The sequence below is a fragment of the Loxodonta africana genome, chromosome 3 (genome assembly GCF_030014295.1).
Source record: "Loxodonta africana isolate mLoxAfr1 chromosome 3, mLoxAfr1.hap2, whole genome shotgun sequence".
Taxonomy (NCBI): domain Eukaryota; kingdom Metazoa; phylum Chordata; class Mammalia; order Proboscidea; family Elephantidae; genus Loxodonta; species Loxodonta africana.
The window spans coordinates 90,178,923-90,196,873 of record NC_087344.1 but is presented as its reverse complement, the minus strand read 5'-3'; the positions used below and the strand labels follow the sequence as shown (position 1 = coordinate 90,196,873).

At 37.0% G+C, this 17,951-nt stretch overlaps 1 protein-coding gene across 6 annotated transcripts in view; it reads right to left on the bottom strand.

Moving 5' to 3' along the window:
- The window catches only part of ZFYVE9 (zinc finger FYVE-type containing 9), a 230,294-nt gene that overhangs the window by 45,118 nt on the left and 167,225 nt on the right, over positions 1–17,951 (bottom strand). For all 6 annotated transcript variants that reach the window (XM_023549600.2, XM_064281962.1, XM_003411082.3 and 3 more), the window contains 2 exons: positions 17,133–17,255; positions 15,153–15,308 (listed from right to left, as the gene is read on the bottom strand). In XM_023549600.2, the coding sequence (XP_023405368.1) occupies positions 15,153–15,308; positions 17,133–17,255 (279 nt within the window). The remainder of the gene's footprint in view (positions 1–15,152; positions 15,309–17,132; positions 17,256–17,951) is intronic.

Below are 17,951 nucleotides of genomic sequence, written 5' to 3'. Positions count from 1 at the left end.
GTAGCACCTGGCACAGTGTGTTCTCACAGAAATTTTCCCTGGGTATGTGTGAAGTAGGGAGACAATGGGAGATAAAAGAGATAGAAGGTTTTCCCCCACAATATAAGCTGCATGGTAGCATTCCTCCAAAACTCTAACGACAGAATAATGTATATGTAAAACAAGATTGTCGTAGTGCATACAGCTCAGAGGTGAAAAATATGTTGGCTTGGTACCCAAGGAATTCATTCATTACTCCTCTGGGATTTCCATATTAGGCCCTAGAATCTATTACTGACCCATTTCTCCACAGACGCTGATCTCCCTTCTGCCTCCACCACCTACCACCTGCCTCCCCCACATCCTAATCACACTCAGATTCTTCATCATGTCCCTGCGCATGATCATATCTTTTATTCTTTAAAAACTTAAATTCTTTAAAAGAAAGAAGTAGGTCTTCATTACTCCTAATTAGTGATTTAGTTTAGACTGTCATTTACCACCTCATCTATAAACAAATAATGTTCCACAAGCGTAGATACTGGCAAAAATAAAACACTAGGTATAAGGACTTGACAAAGAAAAGCTTCCATTTGAAGACATCTAGGGCTCTTGAACTCATGAAGTCTATTATATAGGAACTTACAGGTAGTTCTCTATGGAAACAATAAATATAACTGTGCATTCTACAGTACCAAACAGTGATCTTAAAATTCTCTTTAGACTACATCAAATAAATTTTAGATTTAAATCCCCTCAATTAAAAAGGCTTTAAAGCCAAGCTAACCAACTGAATTAATCCTGTATTTTCCAAGACCACTGAAGAATCCATATAACTAAAACAGATGCCAAATCTTGCTTCTGAGCTTTAACAGGCTAGCAAGGATGTCAAATGCTTTTTATCAATAGATTTAAAAAAAATTACATGGCGTTAATTAGGTGACCAACAGTCCAGTGCTACTTGGTTAACAAGGCAGGTGCCAGTATCCTGAATTTTGCAGGTCTATTTTACACTGAGCAAATAATCCAAGAAGCTGTACTATATGAAGTAGAACGCAGCATCAGGATTGGAGGAAGGCTCATTAACAACCTGTGATATGCAGATGACAACCTTGCTTCCTGAAAGTGAAGAGGACTTGAAGCACTGATGAAGATCAAAGACTACAGCCTTCAGGATGGATTACAACTCAACATAAAGAAAACAAAAGTCCTCACAACTAGGCCAATAAGCAACATCATGATAAATGGAGAAAAGACTGAACTTGTCAAGGATTTTATTTTACTTGAGCACACAATCAACACCCATGGAAGCAGCAACCAAGAAATCAAACAACGTATTGGACTGGGCAAATGTGCTGCAAAAGACCTGTTAAAAAGCAAAGATGTCACTTTGAGAACTAAGATGCACCTGACCCAAGCCACAGACAGTATTTTCAATCCCATTATATGTATGTGAAAGCTGGACAATGAATAAGGAAGACCAAAGAAGAACTGATGTCTTTGCATTACAGTGTTGGTGAAGAATATTGAGTATACCATGAACTGCCAGAAGAACAAACAAATCTGTCTTGGAAGAAGTACAACCAGAATGCTCCTTAGAAGGGAGCACGATAAGACTTCATTTTACTGACTTTGGATATGTTATCAGGAAGGACCAATCCCTGGAGAAGGCATCATGCTTGGTAGAGGGTCAGCGAAAAAGAAGACCCTCAACAGGATGGATCGACACAATGGCTGCAAAAATGGGCTCAAACATAGCAACAACTGTGAAGATGGCACAGGACCAGGCAGTTTTTCATTCTGTTGTACACAGGGGTGCTATGAGTCCAGACTGACTCAATGGCAATTTTCCATCTCAAATTTGGAATTTACACTTTAGAGGTATTACAAAGAGCCATCTTTAAGTTCACTTGAAATACAACTTAAATATCTATGTGACAACAGCTTCCTTTTGGTTTCAAAGCATATTTAACAATCTTTACACCAACCCAGAACAGTTTCCAAGTACCAGTCAATGGTTCACTTATTTCAAGAAATACTAATATTTCCAAATATTAATATAACTAAACCTCGAGCCATCAAAAGAATTCAGATAATTCCTTAGAGTTCTCTGTACTACAATAAGCCACAGTTAAGCATAAGGGCTTTGTAAAATGTCATTCCCTTGGCTCAGGGCATCTGTGAGTTTAGCATGTAACTTCAAAAAACTCAAGAGGCAGCACATGGCTTCTTATGGTTCAAAACAGGATTTAGAGATAACACAGCTGAGTTTAAGCCTGGGGTCAGCCACTTACCAGCTGTGTGTGATCTTGGGCAAGTTATTTCTGCCCTCAGCACCTCTCATGTTCTTGTGTAAATGAAAACAACAGTAAGAATCTCAGAGGTGTAGTTAAGAAGAAAAAAACAGTGCACATAAAGCAATGAATGCACTGCCTATCATGTAGCGAGTGATCATAAATAATTCCACATAGCTTCAGTCATCAGTTGAAAAATCACTTTGTAAAGCAGTATCATGACTCTTAAAGAACAATACAAAATGAATTTAATTTACTAAAAAAAGGTTCACAATAAAATGAAAAACAATACTCTTAACAATGAAATAACATTCTTCAACTAGAAAAACAATACAAGAAAATTGCTAATGACTGTAAAAATACTGATGAGATTCCTCTTTTCCCGGGAGACATGTTGGTTGGCAAACCTTTTTTTTCTTATTTTACTGATGAAAAAGTGACATGCTTCAGAAATTCTAAAGATTATAAGCAGTGTAATTTTTGTGTCCCTGAGAAATAACAGCAAGCTATTAAGATCTGAAACAATTACTTGAATATCAGTTGATCAAGCATCTACCATATGCACGCACTGCTAGATGCCAATTCTAAATAAGCAGTATTGTTGTTAGTTGCCATCAAGCTGGTTCTTACCCGTGGTGACCCCACATGTGCAGAGGAGAACTGCTCCACGGGGTTTTTTACGGCTGCGACCTTTCAGAAGCAGATTACCAGACCCGTTTTCTGAGGTGCCTATGGGTGGATATGAGCTGCCAATGTTTTGGTTAGTAGACCAGTGCTTAACCATTTGCATGCATCACCCAGATACCAATCCAAAAAAAGCAATATATATGTGTATAAAAATTAAAAGGAACCCTGGTGGTGTAGTGGTTAAGAGCTATGGTTGCTAACCAAAAGGCTGGCAGTTTGAATTTACCAGGTGCTCCTTGGAAATCCTGTGGGGCAGTTCTACCCCATCCTATAGGGTCGCTATGAGTCCGAATCAACTTTACGGCAACAGGTTTGATGTTTTTTTCTTTGGTTTTTCATGTTTTTATAAACTTTCTAAATGAATCTTTTGTGTTGATGAGTCACATTCTTCTAATGACTACTTTTTAAAAATTCTCTGGTATTTTTATTCCCGTAATTCACTTATAGTTTTTCTTCTAAATACTTGTGGGGATACGGAATGAGCAAGAGATGGTAGTTTAAAAAATACTTAAAATAGTTTTTTTTTTTTCCTAAGTTAAAGTGAGTATATTCTGAGAATGAGATAACATTAAACATTAAAAAATTAAGATCACATACAATTAAGGCATAATTTTACTAGCAAGAGTTATGAAGTTATCAATAAAAATAAAAAAAGATGAATGTAACTTACTAATAATATACGAAGTTATACAGTGCCTTGTAAGTTTACAAAGCCTTTTGATAAATCTACTTAAGAAAGAAATTTAAAGTCAACCAAGAGTTCATTTGGGTTAACTCAATTGGCCACAATTTAAAAACACAAGATAAGAAAAACTTTAGAATGAGAGTAGGTGACAAAAAAGAGAGATAATAAGAAGTGACCTGCTTGAGTAACACAAGGCATTTCTTTCTTTCTCTGGGGACAAAAGACACTAAGTTTCAGAAACATTTTTAGGTTCATCTAAATAGTATTTTACCATATCTCCAAGTCACAATGGGAGCCAAGATGTCAGGAATAATTAGCACAACATTTCAACACCCAAAGTATTCTCTCAGGACTCCTTTCTTTCTGGTGCTTTTCCACTAAATGACAGAAAATGTTACTCAGTGACATGAAATCAACTCATTCATTCCTTCAATCAACAGTTTTTATTAAAGACTTTCCAATATGCTGGACTGCTGTGGTGCTGGTACACAGATTTGAGCCAGACAGATAAAAAACCTTGTACTACGTTCTAATGGGGAGAGACAAATGATTTGTTAGTCAAGTTAGTGATAAAAGCTTTGAAGAAAACAAAACACAGTCATGTGACAGACTGATAGGGGGAGGTGAGAAAATCTCACTGAGGAGGAAACATTTAAGTATAGACCTAAATAAAGAGAAGCCAGCCAAGTAAAGATCTGGAAGAAGACCATTTCAGGTCATAGAACAGTAAGTGCAAGGAAATGAGTCTGATAGGTTCAAAGGTCACAAAGACGACCAATGCAGCTAAAGCAAACTATATAGTAGTAACAGTTACGGTCAAAGAGATCTTCACTAGCTAGATTATGAAGGATCTTGAAGTCCAAAGTAAGGAGTTTGGATTTTATTCTAATTGCAGTGGGAAGCTACTGCTTGGTTTAAGACAGTTTCAACTCTGCAATTCTATCTATCACTATGCTATATAAATGTGCTCTCAATTCTCAAAGATTAGGGCTAGGACACCTGAGGAATAGTGGAGGAAAGACAAATAGGTCTGCATACATAGAATTGCAGATGACTGAATGGGGACAATAAGCAGAGTTTTCAAATGTAAAATGATTTAACCTGCAAGGTCAATGATATTTACATTCTGTGTTTATAATTGTCTTCCTGCTTTGTTTAGAGGATAAATTTAAAAGTTTAAATCAATAAGAGTACCAATCTTATTATGCCCATGTAAATATTAATCAATTCAGACTAATATTTCTCTTGAATTAATAATTTTCTTGAGGAGAGAAATATTAAATTGAAAGACAACACCGAGAAATGTACCCGAGGAAGCAGCACAGAAAAACAAAGAGATACATAATACGAAAGAACAGTTAAGAGCTCCCAAGGATTTCAGAGACTCCAGCATCAAAAAGGAGTTCCAAAAGATGACAATGGAGGAAATGAAATATTCAAAAAGATAACTAAAAATTTTCCATATAATTAAGAAAGAAATGTGCTCTTCAGATCAGAAGTCTACTTTGAGTAGTAGCAAGAAAAATAAAAATAAATCCACATATATACTGATATTCAAAATCAGTGCCAAGGTAATACAATTAAGAAAAAAAAGAACTTCGAACCATACTTTGCTCCCCGTACAAAAATGAACGCATAATGGGTCACAGACCGATGCATGAGAGGTACAACTAGAAAACTTCCAGAAAAAAAGCAGAAGACAATCTTTGTGACCTTGGGTGAAATAAAGACTTTTTAGACAGGAAACTGAAAGCATAAACCATAAAAGAAAAAACTGACACACTGGATTTCATCAAAATTTACAACTTCTACTTTTCGAAAGACACACACAGTGAAGAAAATAAAAAGACAAGCCATGGACTGGAACATTTGCATAACACATATCTGAAAATTAACTTGTACCTAAAATCTATAAAGACCTCCTAAAACTCAATTAAGAAAACAAATAACCCGATTTTTAAAATGAGCCGAAGAAGAGATACAGCTGGCAAATAAGCATATGGAAAGATGCTAAATATCATTAGTCATTAGGGAAATACAAATTAAAGCCACAATGAGATATCACTACACATCTACCAGAAAAGCAAAAAACAAAATAACAAAAATTGGCAGTAGCAGGTGCTGGTAAAAATCTAGAACAATTGGAACTTTTAATACACTACTGATGAGTGGAAAAGCAAATTGCAGTACAACCATTCATACAATGGAATACCACTCAGCAATAAAAAGATGGAACTACTGATATGTGCAACCATATGGATGAATCTAAAAAGCATTACACTAAGTGAAATAAACCAAACACAAAAGGATGATTCCATCTATACAACATTCTAGAAAAGGTAAAAGTACAGGGAAGGTAATCAGAGGAATAGTTGCCAAGGACTACGGGTCAGGGGAGAGGGTTGAACATAAAGGGACATGAGGGAAGGTTTGGAGGTGAGGAAAATATTTTTTATCTTGATTTTGGTAGTTACATGACTATATGTGTTTACCTAAACTCACTGAACTATATACCTAAAAAAGGGGAATTTCACTGATATAATTTTTTTTTTTTATAAATTATACCTCAGTAAATCTGACCAAAAATAAAATTCAGACAGAACCTTAGTAGTGGGTTTCCAGAAAATCAAGGTTAAAGAGACAATCCTAAGCGCCACAAAAGAAAAAAGACAAATAACTACCTATAAAGGAAAAACAATTAGATCGCAGCAGATACCAGAAGATGATAAACTAATATTGCTAAAGGAAAAAAGGATGAAAGGACAGACAGACAGAACTCTGTTAACTTGGAATTTTATAACTAAATTATCCTTCAAGAGTGATAGCAAAATAAAAAATTTTAGACATACAAAGACTAAGGAAATTTACCAGCCATAGAATTAATAAAATGATGTATCTCAGCAAGAAAAGCAAACCTAAAAGGAAACATAGGATACTAAAACAATAGCGAGTTCAGCTATAGAGGAAAATAGGCTGGTAAATTTAGTTAATATCTGAATATAAACAAAACTAATTTTTTTCTTTTACAAAGATTAACAACAAACAACAGTAAGAGGGTATTAAATGAGTATGCTAAGGTCTGTGTCATGGTTGGGGAAATACTGTGTAGTAGGTAGAATTCTAAAGGAGCCCCATGGCACAGTGGTTAAGCACTCAGCTGCTAACAAAAAGGTCAGAGGTTCGAACCCACCAGCCGCTCCGAGGGAGAAAGATGTGGCAGTCTGCGTCCCTAAAGATTTACAGCCTTGGAAATCCTTAAGAGGCATTTCTGTTCTGTCCTATAGGGTCATTGTGAATTGGAATCAACTTGATGGTTCTAGATGGAATTCTAAGATGGCCTCCAAGATTCCCACTGCCTGATATTCTGTGCCTTGTCTAATTCCCTTCCACTGAGTGGGCAGCACCTATGAATATGATGGGATTATCATTCCCATGATTAGGTTACTAATCTGCTGACCTGAGTTAATCAAAAGAGAGATTACCTTAGGGCTGACCTGGTTCTATAAGCCCTTTAAATCTAGGTCTAGAGGTCAGAGAGATAGGTAGTCAGAGATTGAAAGCAGAGAGAGGCATATTCCTGCTGGCCTGGAAAAAAGCAGCCATCGATGCTGCAAAGTGCCTATAAGGGCAAGAACTTCAAGCTCCTCTAGGAGCTGAGAGCAGTCTCCACCTGAGAAGTAGCAAAAAATGGGACTGTAGGAAACTAAATTCTTCTAATAACCTAAACGAACTTAGAAGAGGACCCCAAGCTCCAAACGAGAACCACCAAAGCACAGCTGAAGTTTTGATTGCAGCCTTGAGACACCCAGAGAGGAGGATCCAGCCTAGCCGTACCTGACCCACAGCAACCGTGAGATAAAAAAATCTCTGTTGTTTTAAGCCTCTAATCCTGTGGTAATTTGGTATGCAGTGATCAAAAACTAATGTTGTTGTTAGCTGCCACTGAGTCCGCCCCTGACTCACAGTGACCCCAGGTACAATGGAGCGAAATGCTGCCTATTCATGTGCCATGCCCATGACTGGACTATATGACCCACAGGGTTTCCACTGGCTGAGTTTTAAAAGCAGATAGCCAGGCCTTTCTTCCTAGTTCATCTTATTCTGGAAGCTCTGCTGAAACTTGTTCAGCATCATAGTAACATGCAAGCTGCCAATGACAGACAAGTGGGTGGTGACTTGCATGCGGCGCACTGGCCAGGCATCAAATCTGAGTCTCCCACGTGGAGGGCAAGAATTCTGTGAAGGAACTACCAATGCACTCATTATTTCTTCCGGCTGCCACAACAAAATACCACAAGGTAGACAGCTTTAAAGAATAGCAATTTATTGTCTCACAATAAACAAATGTATTTAACATATGTACATAGAAAACTAACACAAAAACAACTGTTTGAAGGTCACAGTCAAGCATGAATGTTTAAAAAATTAAAAGAATTCCCAATACTAATAGCAAAATGGATGAAGGACATAACTAGGGATTTCATAGAAGACAAAAATGCAATGCCAATAAATACATGAATATATGCTCAGTCACAATAATCAGTTACATGTAAATCAAAATGAGATACCATTTTATACCCACCAGACGGGCAAAAATGAAAATTCTGTATATCAAATGTTGGCAACTCTTATACACTGGGGATGAGGGTGGATAGGTATAAACTGATAAACCATTCTGGAAAATAATTTGACATTATCTAATGAAGTTGAAGATGTCCACACCCTACAAGCCAGCAATTCTAGTGCTAAGTGTACAAGTATAAGAATTTTGAAGAGCACTGTAAGAACAACAATAAACCGGCAAGGGCAGTAAACTATCAGAAAGAGAATTAACACATTTTTACACAAATAATGCACACTTTCTACGTTTGTTCATCCTGCCCCCACAGAGTATTTTCTCAAGCACCTCTAGGCCAATTTTTTTGCATATTGCTATAAAAAATTAGCATAGCATGCTTATAAAAATACCTAAGGGGGGAGGGTGTGGTTGACAAAGTAGAAAGTGCACGTTATCTGCATAAAATATGGTAATAAATCTCAGTATATCTGTGTTGTGAATATAAAATAGTAGCCTAAAAATGAATGAACTAGAGCTACCAAAGCTATTTATTAATGTCATAAACATAAAGTGGAATGAAAAAAGAAAACCACACCTGGATCAAAGGAGAATGAAGAACACCAAGGACACAAGGTAATCACGAGCCCAAGAGACGGAAAGGGCCCCATGAACCAGAGACTACAGCATCCTGAGACCAGAAGAACTAGATGGTGCCCAGCTACAACCGATGACTGCCCTTACAGGGAGTACAACAGAGAACCCCTGAGGGAGCAGGAGAGCAGTGGGATGCAGACCCCAAATTCTCATAAAAAGACCAGACTGAATGGTCTGACTGAAACTGGAAGGACCCTGGTGGTCATGGCCCCCAGACCTTCTGCTGGCCCAGGACAGGAACCATTCCTGAAGCCAACTCTTTAGACATGGATTGGACTGGACAATGGGTTGGAGCAGGATGCCGGTGAGGAGTGAGCTTCTTGGATCAGGCGGACACTTGAGACTATGTTGGCATCTCCTGCCTGGAGGGGAGATGAGAGGGTAGAGGGGGTTAGAAGCTGGCGAAACGGACACAAAAAGAGAGAGTGGAAGGAGAGAGCGGGCTGTCTCATTAGGGAGAGAGTAATTGGGAGTATGTAGCAAGGTGTACATAAGTTTTTATGTGAGACTGACTTGATTTGTAAACTTTCACTTAAAGCACAATAAAAATTAAAAAAAAAAAAAAACACCTAAGATATATACAGTGTGAAACCGTTTATATAAAGTTTAAAAACATGCAAAATAATGATATACAGCTTGGAGATGCAAACATTTGTGAGAAAATTATAAAGAAAAGTGCAACACAAGATTGAAGATAATCATTAGCCAGGAGTTGGGGATGGGAAGTTTGGCAGGATGTAATTAGGAAAGTGAACAGAAAGCTTCAATGGATTAGTAATTTTTTATTTCCAAGTTGGGTATTTTGTTTATGAGTAGTTATTTTGTTATTCCGTTGTGGGGTGTACAATTAACTTTACCTAAAGAATTCGATCTCTGTCCTTTTTTTCCTGAGAGATAACCTCTAAACCCTTGGAATTTCCCAAGCGATTGGAATATTTTTTATGCTAAAATGGTGACTGTTTGGCTGCCGGCCCCACCATGTGATATCAGCCTGACCTCAGGAAAGTGGGGCTGGGAGGTTGAATTCAACTACATCGGCGGCAATTCAACCAATCATCCTATGAATGAAACCCTGATAAAAACTCACAGCACTGAAGCTTGGGTGAGCATGCTGGTTGTTAAAAGACATTCATGCATCCCTTGGGATATGTAAGCTCTATTTAGAGGATCCTCCCAGACCCTGTCCTATGTGTCTCTTCGTTTGTATCCTTTTTACTATAATGTACCTATAGTTTTACTATAATAAAACTAATGGTAAGTATAGTGCTTCCCTGAGTTCTGTGAGTTATTCTAGTGAATTATCAAACCCAAGGTGGTGATGTGAACCTCTGAATTTGTAGCCAGCAGGCCAGAAGTGAGAAGGGCCTAGGGATCCTGAGCTTACAGCTGGCATCCTGAAGGGGTAGTGAGAACTGCCAAATTTATAGTCAACAGGTCAGAAGTGAGGGTGTTGTGAGGAACCCCAAGCTTGCAGCTCGTGGCTGGTGTCTGCAGTCCCGGGACGACTTGGCAGCGTGGAGGACTGTGTTCTTTAACTTGTAAGATCTAAACTAGCTCTGGTGCTTAGGTTAGTAAGAAAACAACTGCATTTGCAGTTGGTGTGAGACAGGGTATTTAAAGTGTATACTGGAGGAGATAACACACTCCCATCTGTCAGTTTGTTGTACTGTGCAGGACTTCAAACCAGTTTGTTCCTGTCCGAACCCCTACTGATAATTTGCACTTCTAACAAGTTCTCTGCTGAGAATTTGCATTTCCACCCCAGATACACTGAATCTCCATTTTAACAAGATCCCCAGATGATTCTTATGTATAACTTCCTGGAAACTTGGTAGTTTCCAGTGGCTTCTACAATGGACTCAGGTACACTAATGATCATGAAGATGGTACAGGACCAGGTAACGTTTCAGTCTACTTGTACACGGGGTTGCATAATAAAACTATTACATTCAGAGTCAGAGTTGACCTGATGGCAACTGACAATAATCTGAGGAAAGAAACACGCACACACCCACCTTATAGGTTTCACAGCGCATATAAATATTACATATGTTCCTTTATACATACCAAATAATTTTTTAAAGGTAAAGTATTAAAGGAGTTCAGAAGGAGACATTATTTCTGACTGGGAAGATCATCAGGGAAGAATTCATGGAGAAAGTGGCTTTTGAGTAAGACTTCAGAGAACTGAAAGGATTCAGAGAGTTGGGATGGTTGGGACTGAGGGTAATGAAGGGTAATGGGTAATGAAGGGGGAAATCATGAGGATATATAAAGAACCAAGAAATGCTTAGTTTGGCTACAGTGGAAGTATAGGAGACTACCAGTGGGAAATGAGACTGAAAATACAGGATCAGATCATACAGAGTACTGAATGTTGGTAGCACAGAATTTATAAAGGCAGTACAAAACCAATAAAAGTTTTTGAATAACAGAGGGAAATAACCAGAGACTAAGCCCAGAAAAAATAATCTGGTAGATACAAGTCTCATTTCGTTCAAATCTGTGTTTACAATGTATGTTTGCAAAATACAGGTATAAACCATGGAGGAAGGGAAGGAGAATGGTGAAAAACAGTGTACAATCTAGAAACTCTCTAGAATGACACTTCTCACAAATTACAATCTTTCTCCTCACTGTAGAAAGCAGAAGCAATTACGTTATGACTAATAATAATAATGTATACTAAATAAGAACTACACACCCACATACATTACTATTAAACACATGTATTCTAGATTTTAAAAATCCATAGGAAATTATAAAGAAAGTTCATTCAAGGGCTCCTCAAGTTTTCTGAGTAATTTATGGCAGAGTCCTGGTGGTGCAGGGGTTAAGTGCTCAGCTGCTAACCGAAAGGTTGGCGGTTTGAACCCACCAGCTGCTCCATGGGAGAAAGATGTGGCAGTCTGCCTCCATAAAGATTATGGCTGTGAAAATCCTATGGGGGCAGTTCTACACTGTCCTATAGGGTCACTGTGAGTCAGAATCAACTTGATGGCAAGTTTTGTTTTTTTTTTTTTTTAAACCACTAAGCAAGTGATAGAAGGAGCCCTGGTTAAGTGCTCAACTGCTAACTGAAACATTGGTGTCTGGAACCTGGGCGAAAGACCTGGCGATCAGCTTCTGTAAAGATTATAGCCAAGAAAATCCTATGGGGAAGTTCTACTCTGTCACATGGGTCACTATGAGTCGGAATTGACTTGACAGCACCTAACAACAACTACAAGAAGTAAGTGATAGAATATTCAAAGACTTCACACTCAGAAATTTATGATACAATTTGTTGACCCTACAGAATGTGCTACACAAAGGAGAAAAATAATGAATTAGAACCATTTTAGAGCACCTAAAATATTTTCCACTTATAAAAAAATCATAATGAATTGTATCAAGCTACTACCTTGACTGTCTAAAAACAGGATTCTTGATAAAATATACACAGCACACAGATATTATGCACAACTGCTGTATAATTTTAAAAGAACTGCTGTACTATTAATAGATACACAGAGGATCTACCGCCTGAGATTCATATCCATATATTCATCTGTCACTTACACACCTCCTTCTGATGTCCAGTTACTTCAAATTCGGCCCAGTGAACAAAGAACTCAGCTCCCACTACTCCGCCAAATCTGCTGCGTTTCTATATCCCATCTCACTGAGGCGCCCAACCCAGAAATCTAAGTCAACTTTACCTGTACCCTCTCGCCCGCATCCAAGTAGTTACCGGCTCCTATTGAGATGTAACTTATCACTGTCTTTCAGAGCTCTCCAGCACTGTTTATTCTCACTGCCATTACCTTAATTTAAACCCTGGCAATTTCTTAATTTCTTGCTGGATTCCTACAATAATAGCATTTTTAAATATCTATTTTATTAAAGTGGAATTTAAATGCAATAAAATCCACAGATTTTTAGTGAATGATTCAATGAGTTTTGACAAATACAAACACCCATGTAACCACTATCCCAGTTAAGATATAGAACATGTACCTCATCCCAGAAAGTTCCCCTGGGCCCCAGGCAGGCAGTGATCTCATTTTTTTCACTACAGATTCATTCTGCCTGTCCCAGAGACTAATATAAATGGGATCATGCAGTATGTACTTCTCTCTGCTTGGCTTCTTTTGCTCAGCATAATAACCATGAGATTCATCCATGTTGTTGTGTACATTAACAGTTTGTTCGTTTTTTATTCTTAAGCAGTATTTTAGTGTCTCAGTACACCCAATTTTCTTATCCACTGCAATAGCGTCTTAACTGGTCTCCCTACCTTCAAACTCATAGACTTTGATTCATTTTTACTGCTTTTAGAGTCATCTTTCTAAAATGCAAATCTGATTATGTCAATTATCTTCTTAAATTCTTTTAATGGTTCCCCATTGTCTACAAAGGAAAAGACCAACTTCTATTCATGAACCTTCCACGCCCTAGTCCCTGATACCCTCTCAAATCCCACATGAACATGCAATCACACAATGTCATTTGTCTAGTTAAGAGTTTTTACATGTGAATACATTCAAATTGAAGTGAAAAGACAATGTTTCAGGTCATTTCTGGAACTAAGTTCAGGCCCAGTTATATGGCCTGGAGGCTCTGGATGACACAGTAAACGCTGAAGAGTACAGTGTGGTCCATTTCCTGTGTGTCACTTTGCCTTTATGTAAGATTATGCCTAAATTATCACAGAGTCTAAGTAAGACGTACAGGCATAATCTTTTTATGCATGAGCTATAATCACATTAAAATGTAATTTTGTATCTTGCTGTGTACTTATTATTTCAAGAGCATTTCCATATTATTACATTCTTTTCATAAATGTTACCTTTAATGGCTAAAACACATTCTAGTAGAGACACATATATCTAATAAATATAACACAGTTAAACTTTTCACCTACAGCTAGACATTTAGGTTACTTCTAAATTTCTGTGTTAAATTTAGATACTGCCGCAATGAATGCTTCCATGTACAAAAGTGTATATTTTGGATAATTTCTTTGGGATAGAATCCCACAAGGGAAGTGATTGCATTAGGAAGGTATGAATAATTTGTTTTAATATTTTTATAAAATAATATCTAATAATACATGAAAATAGTTTTAATCCCTTGACCATCCTCACCACCCCTTCTAACTCTTGTTTCTCAATCTCTTTAGTAGTCACTTGTTTTAGTTCCTATATATAAACTACTCTTTCCCTATTTATCAACTATAAAACAAACGTAGGTATTATTTATAGGCTTCCTATCATAATAAATGAGAACTTAGCTTAACTATACCTCTCTTAACTCCTCTGTTACATCATGGGAAGGCTAACTGTAATGTCAAATAATACACTTAAATATATACAGTTGATCTTCATTATTCATAAATCACCTATTCAATAAACATATTTGCAGTGCTTTTGCAGACATGCAGAGCAGCAAAAAATTACCAGCTACGTCTAAGAAATTCAGAGTTCGTGGGAACTTTGTAACAAATAACTACTGTGAATGAGGAGAGTCAACTGATCAACTGCATTTCCTTCTCTCTCAACTTTTGACAGTGATCTCTTTACGTCAGTAACCCCAGTCTTCCCCAACTTCTGTCGCTATACCTTTACTTTTATAGCATAACAGTTATAACATTTATAATTCAGTCTGAAATCACAATGGAGTCTGCCATGTTAGTTATTTTTTAAAATTGAAAAATCAGCAAGGAATGCTTACATTGTGATTATATAAATATTAACTGAATAGTCAAGGAATAAGTTGTTTTCTTCTAACAGGTACCAATGTCATGAATCCTAAGCCACCCAAAAGAAAATATTCTTATACCAAGGTCAAAGGCTTCTCTTACAACTTTTATTCCATCCTTTGTAAAATAACAACAGCCAGAGGTAAAGAACTAAAATTTATAATTTCCTCAAACCATGGCAATTTCTAATATGCCACTAATTATCAAAGTCCAATGCTATGCTTCCAAATTTAAGACTAATATTTTGTACCTCATAGCGACCTTATAGGACAGAGCAGAATTGCCCTATAGGTTTTCCAAGACTGTAATTTTTATGGAAGCAGATCACCAGGTCTTTCTACAGCACAGTGGCTGGTGGATTCCACTGCCCACCTTCTGTCTGGCAGCCAAGCATGTAACCACTGTACCACCCGCAACCCTTAGGGTCACTATGAGTCGGAACTGACTCGACAGCAGCGGAGTTAATGGGATTTTGTATCTGAGTCCAAAAAAAATTTTTACCATCTATAAATAGCGCAAAGCCAAACAGACTAAGTCATAAAGCATTCCCACCTGCTAGGGCATCCCGATAAAGCTGCACAAAGTGATTAAAGATGTCCTTTGGCAAACACTTCTCATCCGGTAGACACTGTAGGAGAATGACTATTTCAGACTGACCCACTGCATGCATTCCCTTGGTTGTGAAACACCAGCACTTTCTGTTCACATCTAGAGATGAAATAAAAATATAAAAATAAAGACATTCTTTCAATCTTTACTCTTAAAAAAGAGGCACAAAAACCTGTGGTGCAAAACAGTAAAGAATAATATAGATCATACTGAGTCTGTATAAATCAACTGTCAACTGTCATCGCATTGCTTCAAAAACTATCATAGAAAATAAAACATGCCAATGCTACTGGCTCTAAGCAAACACTTAGAAAAACAACTGGGAGGGAAATAAAAGACTTAATAGTGAAAGAAAATGCATTTAAAACTTTTAACTAGTATTCAAAGGTATAATTATTAAAAGAAACAATATTCTATTAATAAAATAAAATGAAACTATGTATTCTAGGCTATAATGATTAAAGGATATAGTGCCATCTTTATTTAAAAAAAATCACTTTCCCAAGGGAAATACTTATTTAAGACCACAAGCAACCATACACATACACACACACACACAAAACCCCAACATTATCCCTTTGGCCTTAGGTTGTAACCTAAAGAAAACACGCTTTCATATATAATTATTAAATTTAATCTATAAGACTGACAGACTCTAGCTATTTTAATTACGGTCCTTTCTGTTTGAAAATTCTAGAGAATCAGCGGTATGACTTTACTTGGCTTCGTGGTGTAAAAACGGGTGAAAAGGATGACTTTTCTGGACTTCTTCCACTCCTTCACTTTAAGGCTAGATAGAGCCACAATAGCACAAGCCACATAATTATTAAAAAATAATGTTCAATTCTTGACATTTTTATCATTTGTACCCCCAACACAATGGGATCATCAAAGGAAATAAAAAAAGGATTCAAATAAAATTATAGATACCACCATGGACATCTAAGCTAAAAAATCTCTTTCACTTTGAGAAATATCAATTTATGTACCTAAACAGAAAGTGTCCATTCCAACTATGTTAAGATGTACTCTTTCTAAAAAGGAATCCAAGGTTAGCTTTTTTCTAAGTATATCTTATAAACTAGATATGGTACATAGAATTTTTGAGCAAATTATTTTTTGAATCTGATCCTAGAAAGAAAGCATATTTTCTAAGTATAACTTGGAAACTAGATATGGTACATTAAAATTTTGAGCAAATTATTTTTGAATCTGGGTCTAGAAGGAAAGGTGGCAAACATTAATAATTGGATGTGACTTAAAAATAAACCAGAGACCTATATTTTATCATTGTAGAACTTCTAAGTAAGTGGTATATAGATGTTTCTGGTTTCTATCGTCAACTTAAAACAAGAATACAGTGGAAACTGGAAGACTGTTCCTCAGAGCTTCCTCCTCCCTTCCAAAACTCTACCTACTAATACTCACCCAGGATAAAAACATCCATTTTCCCATACCATATTACAAAGTGGAATCAAGATTTTAGATTACTGTCCTCTTTCTCATTCTGATACCTAAGAAACTATCTGCACCCAGAACTGAGAAGTTCCTTCTTCATTTTAACTTATGATATACTGAAGTTTTACCATGCGTTAGCTAACTAATTAGCATGTAATTGTTTGACCCTCCTGGATAATTTACCGACCACCAGTTATTCTGGTGGTGAGTTGTGATTTAACACACCTATTTCAGGAATGACCTAACTTAGATCAGTTCAAATTTTGCTTGGCTTTCCTCCACGGAGCATTCACCTACCTCACTGGCTAAAGAGTCAGTTAGTTCCAAAGCTGTCCTCTGGGATATATTATTTTATATAAACCAATATATAAAAAATACTTGTGCATAATTAATTTGAAAGCTTTATTTACTATTTTTGAGTCAGGAAATTATCTCACTTTAATTAAAAAAAAAATTCTAACTTACAGTTTACAATTTTAACCATTGACAACAAATTTGCGTTTAAAACAAACACAAGTGGGTCAGGGCCACCATCCTCCAATTGCTGCATTACTGAAATCTGTGATGGTCTCTCTTCCACAGCATAGTCTAAGGGGAGAAAACAATATAATAGATTAGTAAAAAACATCAAATCAAGAGAGAAACCTAATGGCGGAATGGGCTGGTACTCATAGGAAAGAGACAGCAATTGATTTACAGGTCCTGCTTCATGCCTGCTATCCCAAAGTCATGCTAACAGTGTCCCCTTTCACTCTCAAAAGTGACCCAACTTGGATGACAGTATGGTTATCCTATTTATATAGGCCTCTCCCACTTCCCAAAATGGTACGTGACATAATCTAAAGACAACCATTTTATTTAATAAAAATTCTCCTACTGTCCGTCATAACAAAATTTCACATATTATAAGTTCTAAGACCAATATTTAAAATAACCTATAACAAGAGAATACTAGCTACCCCTGGAAAGGGGATTTAAAGGCTAAGGTAGGGAGGAGTCCCACATTTACTCCATACTTTTTTGTACCGTTTGAGATTTTTTTTTTTAGGCATTAAAAATTTAAAGTTTAAAAAATGCACCCAGAAAATAAAGTATCATAAAAACCAAAACCCGTTGCTGTCTAGTGCATTCTAACTCACAGCAACCCTATAGGACAAAATAAAACTGTCCCATAGGGCTTACGAGGAGTGGCTGGTAGGTTCGAACTGCTGACCTTTTGGTTAGCAGTTGAGCCCTTAACCACTGTGCCACCAGGGCTGTCTCTCTAACCAGGGATTTATCACC